The sequence below is a fragment of the Argentina silus genome, assembly GCF_951799395.1.
Source record: "Argentina silus genome assembly, chromosome: 3".
Taxonomy (NCBI): Eukaryota; Metazoa; Chordata; class Actinopteri; order Argentiniformes; family Argentinidae; genus Argentina; species Argentina silus.
In genome coordinates, this window is record NC_139657.1 from 23,156,572 (window position 1) to 23,169,071 (window position 12,500).

Below are 12,500 nucleotides of genomic sequence, written 5' to 3' on the forward strand. Positions count from 1 at the left end.
TGTGTGTGTGTGTGTGTGTGTGTGTGTGAGAGAGAGAGAGAGAGGGTGGAGTTGGGTCAGTGTTACTGAATCGATACAGACACACAGACCAAATCAAATTCAATCACTGCTCTCTCCTAAACCACTCTTGTAAAACTGTTACATATTTAATAACAACCATGACTTACACACTAATGAGCACTTGGAGAAGCTTTCCTGTGTAGAACACACTCTCACACAGACACATTCTGTGCTGCTTAGACATGTGAATTACATTAATTGACTGTACTGTCGCTCACACGTTAGCATCATTGTCATCTCATGCTGTTTGCGTTTACTTGGAAACGAGAATTCACTCTAAAGAAATCTGGCACCAACCAGAAGAACACTGGTGTGCAGGACACATTTTGAACAGTACATTTTGAAGCTCTGAAGAAAGAGAATGAAACAGTGTAACTAGACTAACAAGACATCTTGGGATTTAGCCCAACCAGCAAACCCGGAAAATAAAATGCAGTTATCAAACCTGTAACAAGTTATGAGCTTTTCTAGTCATAACGTATAACTGCATAAAGTATAACACACATCTTGCTATGATTTATTCCTATGGATTGTTTAGTGCAATCAACAAAGTTGCACATTGAAAAATGCACATTTTGCAATTAAATTGTTTTTAATTGAACCATCATAGGCATTCTTAAAATCTCCCCAGAGGTTGACTATCAGTACTGAACACACACACATAGACACCTCCCTCTGGCTTATTGTCTGTACCCTGAGGCCTGTTAAAAGTAAATTGTAAAGAAAAGCTAAAGGGAGAGTCCTGGCAATAGGACTCTTAATTTAAAAGGATGTTCCACCCAGAAAACATGTCGGTAACACTTTACATTAAGATAGGGTTTATAAATGTTTTATAATGAGTTAATACAGTATTTATAACCAGTTTATTATTTAATTATAAACCATTTACAAACAGTTAGAACTCATTAGTTTAGATGCGAAATAGGGCCCCATTCATTTTGGAAATATGTCCAGAACACCTTGCAGACACTCCAATCCAACTCATATTATGACAGAATCCCTCTCTGAAGACTTTGTCTCCATAATGTTTCTGAAAAGCCACTTTGTTATGCTGTAATACACTTTTGCATTTTGTTGTCATGATAACAAAATGCAAAAGTGGATTACAGTGTAGCAAAGTGACTTTTTCAAAAATCAAATGCAGACAAAGTCTTCAGAGGGGTATTCTGTCACAATATTAGATGGTTTGGAGTGTCTTCAAGGTGTTCTGACATATTTCCAAACTGAATGGGTCCCTATGCAGCCCGAAATATGACTACTCACTATCTAAGGAAGCAACATATGCAACTAAAAACTGTCGAATCATTACACAACCAAGGGACAAACCAGGAACATCTCTTTAAGGCTGAATTCTTTAAGGGACAGTGGACAGATGTTTTGGTTATTTATGTTGTATTGGTTGTAAAAAGTGAATGACTGGGCCAGATGGTTGAGCCTAGGGAGGAATCTTCTAGAAAGGAAAACATTGTAAACAATACGTTGGCTGCTGCAGCAGTTGTTTTGGCCTTAGAAGTGTTGGTTGAGTGCTTGTCCCTTTATGAAGCCCATTGTGCTTGTCATGCAGATTATGCACTGTTTTGTGTGTGTGTGTGTGTGTGTGTGTGGAGAGAGAGAGATAGGCAGGCAGGCAGGCTGCCCGTGTGTGGTGGGCTGGAGTGTGGTGAGGGGAGATCCTGGCAGTATCTGGGCGATCTAATAGGGTCGTCCCGGGTTCATGGACTGGAGGTGCTGGTTCATATGTTGGACTGCCGCCCAGGTGAGGATTACTGATATTGAGCTCATTAGCAAGGCACTTACGGTGAATTGCACTTACTCTTCGATAAAAACTGAATAAAAAAATACTACCTAAACAATTTCAGGCCTGCCCTCTTTAAGGTAATGTTATAGAAAGAGAGTGAATTCCCCTTAGAATACCATCCAAACGATTTTCCAGCACTCAATTATTTTTTATTATTTCGTTATTCACCCCAAAATCAGCAAAACGACAAAAGGCTTGACACAGATAAAACACTGATTTTAATCATAGAATTCTTGATCCTGTGGTGTTTAGTTGCATATTTTATCACAGGAACCCAAGCTGAAATTCTAAAATCAATAGCTAAGAATAACTAAGAACCAAATGGGGAAAAAGCTCCACCTCATTTATAACTCCCTGTGCGGTTCTGGATGTTTCCTCTTCTGCTAAGAAAAGTCATTCATCTTTAAACAGGTAATATCTTCTCTCCCTTTCCACTTTCCTGTGTTACAACTTTAATAAACAGAGCTGTGAGTGTGATTTTGAGAAGACCTCATGGGCTCCCTTGGCTCTCATTAATTGCTATGTGTTTGCTGCCATCTTGTGGATTATGAATGCGCTGCAAGGTGGTTGGAATAACTTTCTATTGTGCTCTGTACCCACGCAGCAATTCTATCGATATCACAGTTCAATTAGGTTACCAGATTTTATGTGCTGTTGTTTTGTTTTTCAGTTAAGTTGGAAACACACAGACAGACATTTTGCATAAGAAACAAACTGTAGGCAAATACAGTGCCCTGGGTAAGTAATAGGACAGTCAAGCATTGTGTGTTATTTTGTGTACACTCCAGAAGCATGAATTTGAAATCAAACAATTACTATTAGGTTAAAGTAGAGAGTCTACGCTTTTTTGATGATATTTGTGTACATATTGGTTTCACCATTTTGAAGTGGGACAATTTCAATTCTGCCCCAATCTTCTTAAGTTTACCATCCCCCGGAAAACAAATGGCTGTGAGCTCTGTGATGTCATCAGTTCAGATGCAATAAGATGAATGATGGTTGGTGGTTTCCTCATCAACAGTTCCTGATTTAAATACTGTGTTTTTTAGGATTATATAAAAAGCAGGATTTAAGGAAAAGCTCTCTCTCTTGTTCCTGTGTCCTGTGGTGAGGTTCTCATCATGTTGTGAGTAGCATTGTTTTGTGATGACCGGTGGTCATCTCTCTGTCTCTCTCTCTCTCTACTCTCTCTATTAGAACGTAACATTTTTCTATGAAGTATTTGCCTTGTAATAGATGTATAAGTATACAGTATTATTAAAGCCTCATTTGATTCATTCTATTTGACCTTTCTTGCACTAAATAAGACCTTTCTTGCACTAAATAAGCTCAACAATTCTTTGTATATAGTGATTACATAATAAGTAATTACATTGGAGTCAGATTGTCAATATTAAATACACTTTGTTATCAAGAAAATATATTACATATTACATAAAACATAAATGTGGAAGCGGATATTATTATAAATCCATCTACAATTCAGAAACACTTTTACGTATAGTCCCCCTATTTCAGGGTACCCAAAAATGATGAGACAATTGACTAGATATGTTACTTCACATCATTTGTGTTGTCAATGAGCTCTCAATGTCTAGTATTGATTCTAGGCTTTGCATTTGCCTTTGGAGTCTGCTACTGGTGTCTGTGAACATGAGGACCAAAGAGACATCAATGAAAGTCAGGGAAGCCATTGTGAGGCTGAAATTGCAAGGTGCAAACTGCAAACAAGCCACTAGTTAGCCACAAAAAAAGGATGGGCAGGTTATGGTTTGCTTGAAAGTACCTAAAAGAGCCTGCTCACATGTCTTCATTGATGATGTACTGTAACTGCTGACAACAGCAGCAGGATGAATTCTGAAGTCTCCAGAAACATCTTGCTTCTCAAGTACAAGCAAATGCCTCTATACTCATTGGACGGAGCTTCATCATACAGCAGGATAATGACCCAAAACATACTGCCATAGCAACGAGTGAGGTTTTCATGCCAAAAAGTGGAAAGTTGTTGACTGGCCAAGTCAATCTCCAGATTTAAATCTTATTGAACATGCATTTAATTTGCTGAAGAAGCAAAATGTCCTCAACTTCAGGCAGTTATTGCATGCAATGGTTTTTCGACCAAATACTGAACATGAGAGTTTATTTGGCCATTTGATAAATCTGTCCAATTACTTTTGGGTACCCTGAAATAGGGGGACTATGCATCAAAAAGTGTAATTTCTTAATAGTGAATGTACACAAATACCATCAAATAAAAGCTGAGAATCCCTACTTTAACCTCATAGTATGCTTCACTGTCCCATTACTTACGAAGGGCACTGTATTCAAGCACTGAATTGCAATGGAAAACAAATGACAATGACACCAATATCAACTCATATCATATCTCATGTACGCTTTTTATTCAAAGAGGAAATTGATTAGTTGTGGAAGTTTTCCCTAAACTAAAAGCTATGCTTATATGAATGAATGTTCTCTTCCACTAAACAGAAGGAGTGCCTCTGATGTCCACTTACTTGTGGACATCCACTTCCTGTTTACTGTTGGGGTCATTGTGATGATGGCTGTCTGATGAATTCTCACTTTGTCCTGTGTCAGTGTCACTACCTGCAAACTTCACCCTCCTCTTGGATCTCTGCATGTAGAGAGAAAGGAACACTTATAATCACACTACAGATGTGAACTAAGCTGAGCTCACCTTACTTCTACTTTTGAAACAGACAGTAAAAGGATCTCCGGGAGACGCAATAATTAGGCCACAAATAATGGAAACACTGATCTTGAAATAAACAGAAATAACTAGCGAGTTTCTTGGTAATGATTTGTAGCCTTTTCTTTGCAGTTTATGAACATCAAGATGAAATTAAATGCGTTTGTAATTCAAGTTAGACCTCTCTGTATGTTAGAGGTTTTAAGTGGCATGTTTTGCATATAGGCTGTAGGAGTAGTAGTGAGAAGAAAATATAATGACCACATCTCTCACCATAGCAATGATTTGGTTGGTCAAATAAGCTAGGCAGTCTGGTCAATGGTATGTTGACAAATACAATGCATACCCAAAATATTGTGTGTGTACGCAGAGAAGGCCGAATGCGTATTATTTTTCATTTGTGCATGCATCGAAAGATTGTGTGGATAGAGGATACAAGTCCACAAAGTAATTTGTATTTGCACAAGTTAAAAAATTCACGTGCACAAATAATTTTAGTTTGCACAACTAGATGATTGTAAACACATCAATACAGTGATAGCTGTAGGGCTTATGGTAGGCTAGTTCGTAACACTAGTTAGTATGTTTGGCTTTTTACCTGTTTGTTAGCGACTCCTCGTGGGTAGCGAGCGATGTCATCCCTTTTGCGCTCCACCCTCTCCCAGTCCTCCAACCAGAGCTGGCGGCGGTACTCGGACTCGCGGGCTGTGATTCGCTGGTAGATGGCCTGGTTCTGGCGAGTCACCTGCAGCAGTTCGTCTCTCCGCTTCTCAGCATTCAGACTATAGGGAAGAGAGTAAGAACCTGACAATTTTTACATTATCAGCAATACTTGCCCCAGTCAAGACATATGCTGTTATGGCGCAGGCTGAAGCACACTTTCCCTGTGACCTTAAGGTTGCTGGTTCAAGCCCCAATCCCGACCTGGCTCCTCGTGTATACACTCCATGGTATTGACATACAGTATATGGCACTACATGATTTTGCCCCTCACGTAATAGGAAGCAGAACACTGATCCACAGGCAAGTCAGTAGTGAGCATCAGTTGATCACGCCAAACTAGCAGGAACCGTTCAATAGAGTCACACATGCAGCTCTATAATTCAACAGGCGACAAGTCATGATTGGGGACATGAATGATTTAATGAGGTGACAGAAGAGAGCGGAGTGACAAAACGGAGACAACACAGGGAGGGCATGGCACCAAGCCATGGGGCGCTGCTCATGTGGCGACCAGTAGCAGGTGTTGAGCGTCTGAGTATTGTGTGTTATTGTGTTTTTAATTTAGGGTTTAACTCCTACATTTTAACTGTCATCATCCCAACTATTGTTGTTGTAAGGTCACTGAATAATGGTGATCCTTTTTCTATTTGTTTATCTAATTTTTATCTTGAATATCGCTTTGGGCCTTCACCATTCCCAAACAATCAGAATTCAGTACACATGGGAATTTCTCTTGGGGCTACAATGAAATCGACAAGCCCCGGATTACTTTATGGTGGAGGTAACGGGGAAGACACGGAGGAGGCGTTTGCTTGTATATAAACTGCAGATGGTGCAGTAACGTTACTGTAAGAGAACGACTCTGTCTAGCAGACATAGAGCTGCTCTCTGTGTCGCTAAGGCCCTTCTACGTCCCGAGGGAATTCCCTCAATTATTCGTCACCCTGGTTTATATACATCCTAAAGCGAACGCCAAATCAGCTGATGATGTAGTATTCAAAGTGACACAACAACTGCAATCTATCTCACCGGATTCCCCCAACTTTATATTTGAGGGCACGTTGTAAAACATTAGACTTGTGCTACGGTATGTCGGTGGACCCCCGCTCGGATCATCAGATCATAATGTAGTCCACTTTCTACCGACGTGTAAGACTGTGTTACAACGTGAGCAGGTGGTCACGTTGAAGGTCTGGACTGAGGACAGTTCCCTTGCCCTTCAGGGCTACTTCGAGTGCACAGACTGGTCAATGTTCTTGGACACTTCAGACGACATAAATGAACTTACTGGACTCTGTGATCCCTACCAAGGAAGTGAAAGTCTTCCCAAATAATAAACCCTGGGTTTCAAAGGAATTGAAAAGTCTGATAAGTCAAAGGAAAGCTGCTTTTAATAGAGTTGATGCAACCAAGGAGAGGGAAATAAGAAAAGAGGTAAGGGCTGAAATTAAGAAAGCTAAAATTAATTACAAAATTACAAAATAGAGACAGAGTTTATAAGCAATAACCCAAGAGCTGCCTTAAAAAAACGGCATGAAAAAAATGACCGGGTGTTATGAGAGGGGGAATAAGGCAGTTAGTCTTGATGGTTTTAACTCTGATACACAACTAGCTGACAATTTTAATAAGTTCTACTTGAGGTTTGATAAACAAGATTTTACAGAGCAGACAGGTGAGCTGGGGAGCAGGACTAAGTCAAGTCAAAAAATTACCATTGATGCTGACACTGTTGCAAAGTTGTTTAGACACACCCATAGCAGAAAGAGCCTGGGCCCTGATGAGATCTGTGGCAAGGTGCTTAAGACCTGTGCTGAGCAGCTCTGCAATATTTTTTATATTATATATTATTTTTATGGAATATTTTGACCTACAAAAGGTACCAGTAATCTGGACTATACTATTGTCCCTGTTGCCAATTGTATAAACCCAAAGACCTTCAATGATTTTAGACCTGTAGCACTTACATCTTTAGTTATGAAGGTTTCTGAGAAGGTGATAAAGCAGGCTGTTCAGCAGCAGGTGCAGGGTTCTTTAGATCCTCTGCAGTTTGCTTATAGAGCTGGCAGAGGTGTAGAGGATGCCACCCTGATGCTGCTGAACTGCCTGTATCGTCACCTTGAGGGGCCCCTGACTCCTGCCAGACTTCTGTTCATTGATTTTTCTTCTGCTTTTAACACCATGCAGCCACGTTTGCTTGTAGAGGAACTCCTCTCTGATTTTAATCTTGATATTAATATCATTGGATGGATTTTAGACTTTCTGACAGATCACAGTGTGTACCCCCCCCTTTCTGCCAACTCTTTGGTCGGTGCGTATTCACTTCTATAGTATTAGAGCGGGCGCTGTGTTGAACATTTCCCAAGCCATGCTCGTCCGAGAGTTAATGGTGTCCTCTCATACAAGCTCCACTCATCCACTGGTTCACCCTCTCCCCTTCTTTATATTGTTTACACAAATAGCTGTCAGAGAAAGTTTGAGAGTAGGCATTATAAAGTTTGCAGATGACTCGGTCATAGTTAGCCTGCTGAAAGGGGGGGAACTAGATCATGGGCCGGTCATTAATGACTTTGTGTCATGATGTAAGGAGTCCTTCCTTGAACTGAATGTGTCTAAAACCAAGGACATGATTATTGATTTTAGGAAGTCAGCACCCTTCCCCAAATTCACAGTTATTGAGGGAACTGAGATTGATTTGGTGGAGAACTACAAATATTTGGGTACTGTGTTTAATAATAGGTTGTGCTTTCAGGCTAATGCAGATGCCATTTCTAAGAATGTACAGCAATGTCTTTACTTCTTGAGAAAAAATAAATAAATAAATAGTGCACCAAAATGATGATTCTGTTCTACAGAACTTTTATTGAGCCGGTGCTGTCTTTTTGTATCATGGTGTGATTTGGGAACCTGAATCTGGCCAATAAGAATAGGCTTGGTCGGCTTGTCAGAGTGGCCAGTAAACTTATTGGGGTGAACCAAGCACAGCTCTCTGACCTTTACGATCGGCAGGTCGTAAGGAAGGCCCATGCCATATTGGACTGTACTGACCACCTCCTGCAGAGGGAGTTTTAGCTTCTACCTTCAGATAGAAGATATATAGTTCCAACTTATAGGACTAAAAAGACTCTTTTGTTTGCACTGCAATTAGCAGGCTGAATTTCCACTAATGATTACACCAAGCACTTTCTGCACTCAGCAATTTTCTCGTCCTTTGTCTTCACATGAAGTGATCTTGCACTGTACTGTATTGTATGGTTGTCTCTGTGTCCTGTCTGGTATGTTGGCTTTCACGTTGTATTTATGATGGATTGAATGTGTTTTTTAATACCTGGCTGCAACCAAATTTCCCCTAGTGGGATAATAAATTTGACTTGACTTGACAAGCCAGCACTAATGAGATGGGGGCTGCTGTTGTTTAAACAATAGGACTGTCAACAAACCCTCCACTTGGGTCACCATGTCAACCACAACAACACACCAACAAAGAGTCCAATTGTTGTAGTGGTCTACTGTATGTGGATGTTCAAGAGAGCATACTAGGTCACTTGCAACGTTGCTAGCATGTTAGTGGCTAAATTGCAGTAACTTCCTTCGAATAGAAGTTTAGGTAACGGCCCGAGTATAAACAATTTATGCCACTTGCAATAAAGATAAGGGCTTGATAAGTGTTTCATGCCAGCCATGTACAGTAGCTGCCTGAGTACACACCATATACTTAATTATCATTCCGTGCGCACACATCCGATCACAAAATGTTCCTTTTGATGCAAGTTAGAAATGTAATTTGAATTAAATGCTTCACGTAGCCTAGCGCTTCCCAAACTTTTCAAGCATTCAAGCATATGCCCCCCCTTGATAATGGGGAGCATTCCGCCCCCTGTGACCTCTATTTTGTTGTGATGGAGGCAACAGCAGAGAAGCCTATTTCACATAGGTGAGATGCGGCAAAAGGCATCAGAATGTCCACAGCTCTCTGGCTTATGAGTGGGTTAGTTCTTTTCAACTCCAATCCAAAATGCAGCCCACGACATGGATCTGAACTGCTTCCTCAGGGTTGACTCAGAAGTCATGTCAATGTACTGCTCCTTCTTTTCACTGCTGAAAACGGCAGGTAGTGCTGTGTTGATGCATGAATAGTTGACTCAATGGCATACAATATCTCTATCGAATACACTGTCCAGCATATTGCATTCCCTATGTGCAGTATTTAATTGTCAGTGTGTCTGAGAGGTTTCTAAAATGACAGTGTAACGTGAACCCCCACCTTCTCTCAGGGTAATGGTTCCTGTGGTCCACCAGACCTTTGGATCGCACAATGTCAGACAGCTTGGAGGAGAGGAGCCGGTTGTCTCTCTCGATGATGGCCAGCCTCTCATCTTGGAGCTACAATCAATGGAGATGGACGTTGTAATGGGCTGTGCTACTGTATGAATAGTGATCTATAATTGATGTGAAGGACTAGAATTAATATTTCAGACATTGGCATATTCTAGTGGTTATGATTGAGGTTTTCTATAATACACTTATCGATTGCCATCATAATAGCTATACAGCTACAGTACATTTGTAAGAAATATAGTTCTTAAGTTCTTAACTTACAGTATCTGTAGGATAGACTGCACATATCCATTGGATTTATACTTTTGTTATTATTTGCCTGTACAGGACACACTAAACACTATTGCAATTGTCTCTGAAGCACCCACTATGGAGTGCAACAATTTAGTCAGTGCAGTCAGTGTGTCCATGCTCACTGACCTGCAGCTTCTTGAGCTTAAGTTGGACGTGTGCAGGTGTTCTGATACCTTTGGTGTCCACAATGGGCCTGGCTGTGCTCACCTACATGTAGAGGGAATATCACACAGTAGGGTTTATCTTAGCTTGCTATAATAGTTAGTGATATAATTTAATATGGAGAGTCGAATTGCATTTCTTGTGTTCACATGTACGACCTTGCAAGGACACAAGAGGAAAATAGAATGCCTGATTATTATGCATAATATATTATGTATATATGACAATGCACTCATTCATCAATGTCCGAACATGCATAGGCATGCACACATACATAATATCCACTTGTACACCGACACACACAAACATATAAATATGTACAGTAGCGTACCTTATTCCTGTGCTCTTCATATCTGGTGTGGTCCCACTTCTTCTGTAGGAACTGGTTAGTTGCGGGTTTCAGAGGTTGGTATGCTTTGTGCATGTTTCAACTCAGAGGCGCTGGACTCTCTGGCACTACAGGGGACCTGGCCAGACTTATATGTACACACACACACACACACACACACACACACACACACACTCATGCATGCATGTATGCAAGCACACACACGCACACATAGACATAACTCGCTCTAACAGCAGGAGGTCTAGCTAAGGCTAGTTCGACAGAGGCCTGGGGCTGTTGCCATGGCGCCGCACCTCACCTGTGTCTCCCGCTACAGTTTCTAATGTGGGAGATTGTGTGTCAATGAATTATTCGTGAGTTCACTCACTCCCCACTGACTTCAATGGAGAGGAGAGCTTCTCCCAGCACAGGCTGCCATTAACTTACGTGTCTGTTTTGCACACAGTCACCTAATTAATGAACAGTCTCCATTGACTGCTTAACACTTGAAAGCTTTGCTCAAAGAAATGTGTTGTCGTTTTAGGGTGGTTTTGCATGAGACACACCTTATAACAGCATTAAATTAATCTGTGTAGTTTGTGCTGTACAGAAAGGTTACTGTTTATAGACTCACTGAATCAGACTCCGAATTTACTGTTTATGATGAAGCTTCCATTTCATATTCAACACACCTCACCATGTACAGAGGGATCTTTCCTACTGTTCACAGTGTGGTTGGATTGAAGATAAATTGTTAACACTGACTTTCATCATGACAACAATGCTAATTATATGATCCTTAGGCTGTAATGCAACGGTGTGCATGACAGTGTTCCCTTTGATACACTTCATAGAAACCCTATATATGTATTACTGTATAGTAGATTAATCATCATTGGAGCTGAGCAATAGTAGCTGACAGCTTTATTCCCGCTGGTGTTACTGTAGGTGTTTTATGTAATCACGTCTGACACATCATCAGTAAGCAAATCTGTCAGCTTCCTGTCTTTTGGGTGTGTGTGTGTGTGTGTGTGTGTGTGTGTGTGTGTGTGTGTGTGTGTCTGTGTGTGTGTGTGTGTGTGTGTGTGTGTGTGTGTCTGTGTCTGTGTCTGTGTGTTGTGTGTTTGTGCTTGACAGAAGTGTGTTTACAGTAGGTCCCAGCTGTTCTCACAGGCAAAGGAAAAACTCCCAGCAGGCAGCTGTCTAAGGAAGTCTAAGGACAAATAACTCTCTTACCTCAGACATCACGGTTCAGTGTGTGTGTGTGTGTGTGTGTGTGTGTGTGTGTGTTTTCACGCAAAACAGCAGCAGTCGAGCGATAAATGAGTTTTGACTCATGCTGAGGTGGAAACTGTTTCATATATTTAAGGCCGATTTTGACAGATCCCGGCTGTGATTCCTCCTAATGCTCTCTTAACAGAGTTGTCACCAAGGCGGAGAGGCAAAACAGTACGCTTAGTCTGCAAGGTGAAGGCCCGATGACTCATCATCATGATGAGTAATGTTCATCCTTCAAATGGAAGCATTTCAACGCCAGAGCACCTCTCATCATTGACGATAAGTCTTTTATGTGTGCCATTCTGCAAAATTCATTATAGCATTTTTGATGGTAGTTATGGCATGAGCATCAGTATTACTGTTTCTTAATATTTTATGTCTGTTGAAGTGTCTGCACAGTCAAACAATTATGAGCTTCAATCTATCAACCTAAATGAATGGGAAGGGGTCAATGATGTTATAGTGGGTCCACATTTCACTTATTGCTATACCCGGTGTTGCCCATAGAGGGAGCAGTCCACCATCTCTTCAGGTAAAACCACTAGTCAGCCATGTTTTGTAGCTTGAGTGAATTGGAAATCCTTTGGCAGATCATCCAAGAGCAAACCAGCCATTAAATAAAACCAAGAAACTATCACTCACTGAATCTTTCATCACCATTTATATTATGCTGTTTCACGTTTTGCTCAGCTGTGGTCTTCTTGTTTTACTGTGGACACAGTAGAAAAGACAGAAAAGCACTGAACTGGAGAGAGAGTACAATTGTGATCTCTGTCCTTGATTCATTATTTATCAGTGAGGTTGAGTTCACT

The 12,500-nt window shown here is 40.8% G+C and overlaps 1 protein-coding gene across 1 annotated transcript; it reads right to left on the reverse strand.

The window, feature by feature from the left end:
- Positions 1-4,370: 4,370 nt before the first annotated feature.
- On the reverse strand, positions 4,371-10,506 carry LOC310802239 (sperm axonemal maintenance protein CFAP97D1; the record flags this gene model as incomplete). Its single annotated transcript, XM_083666531.1, has 5 exons — positions 4,371-4,493; positions 5,167-5,350; positions 9,553-9,671; positions 10,047-10,127; positions 10,414-10,506. The coding sequence occupies 5 exons, from the start codon at positions 10,504-10,506 to the stop codon at positions 4,371-4,373; spliced, it is 600 nt and encodes a 199-aa protein (XP_083522657.1).
- Between the last annotated feature and the right edge of the window lie 1,994 nt (positions 10,507-12,500).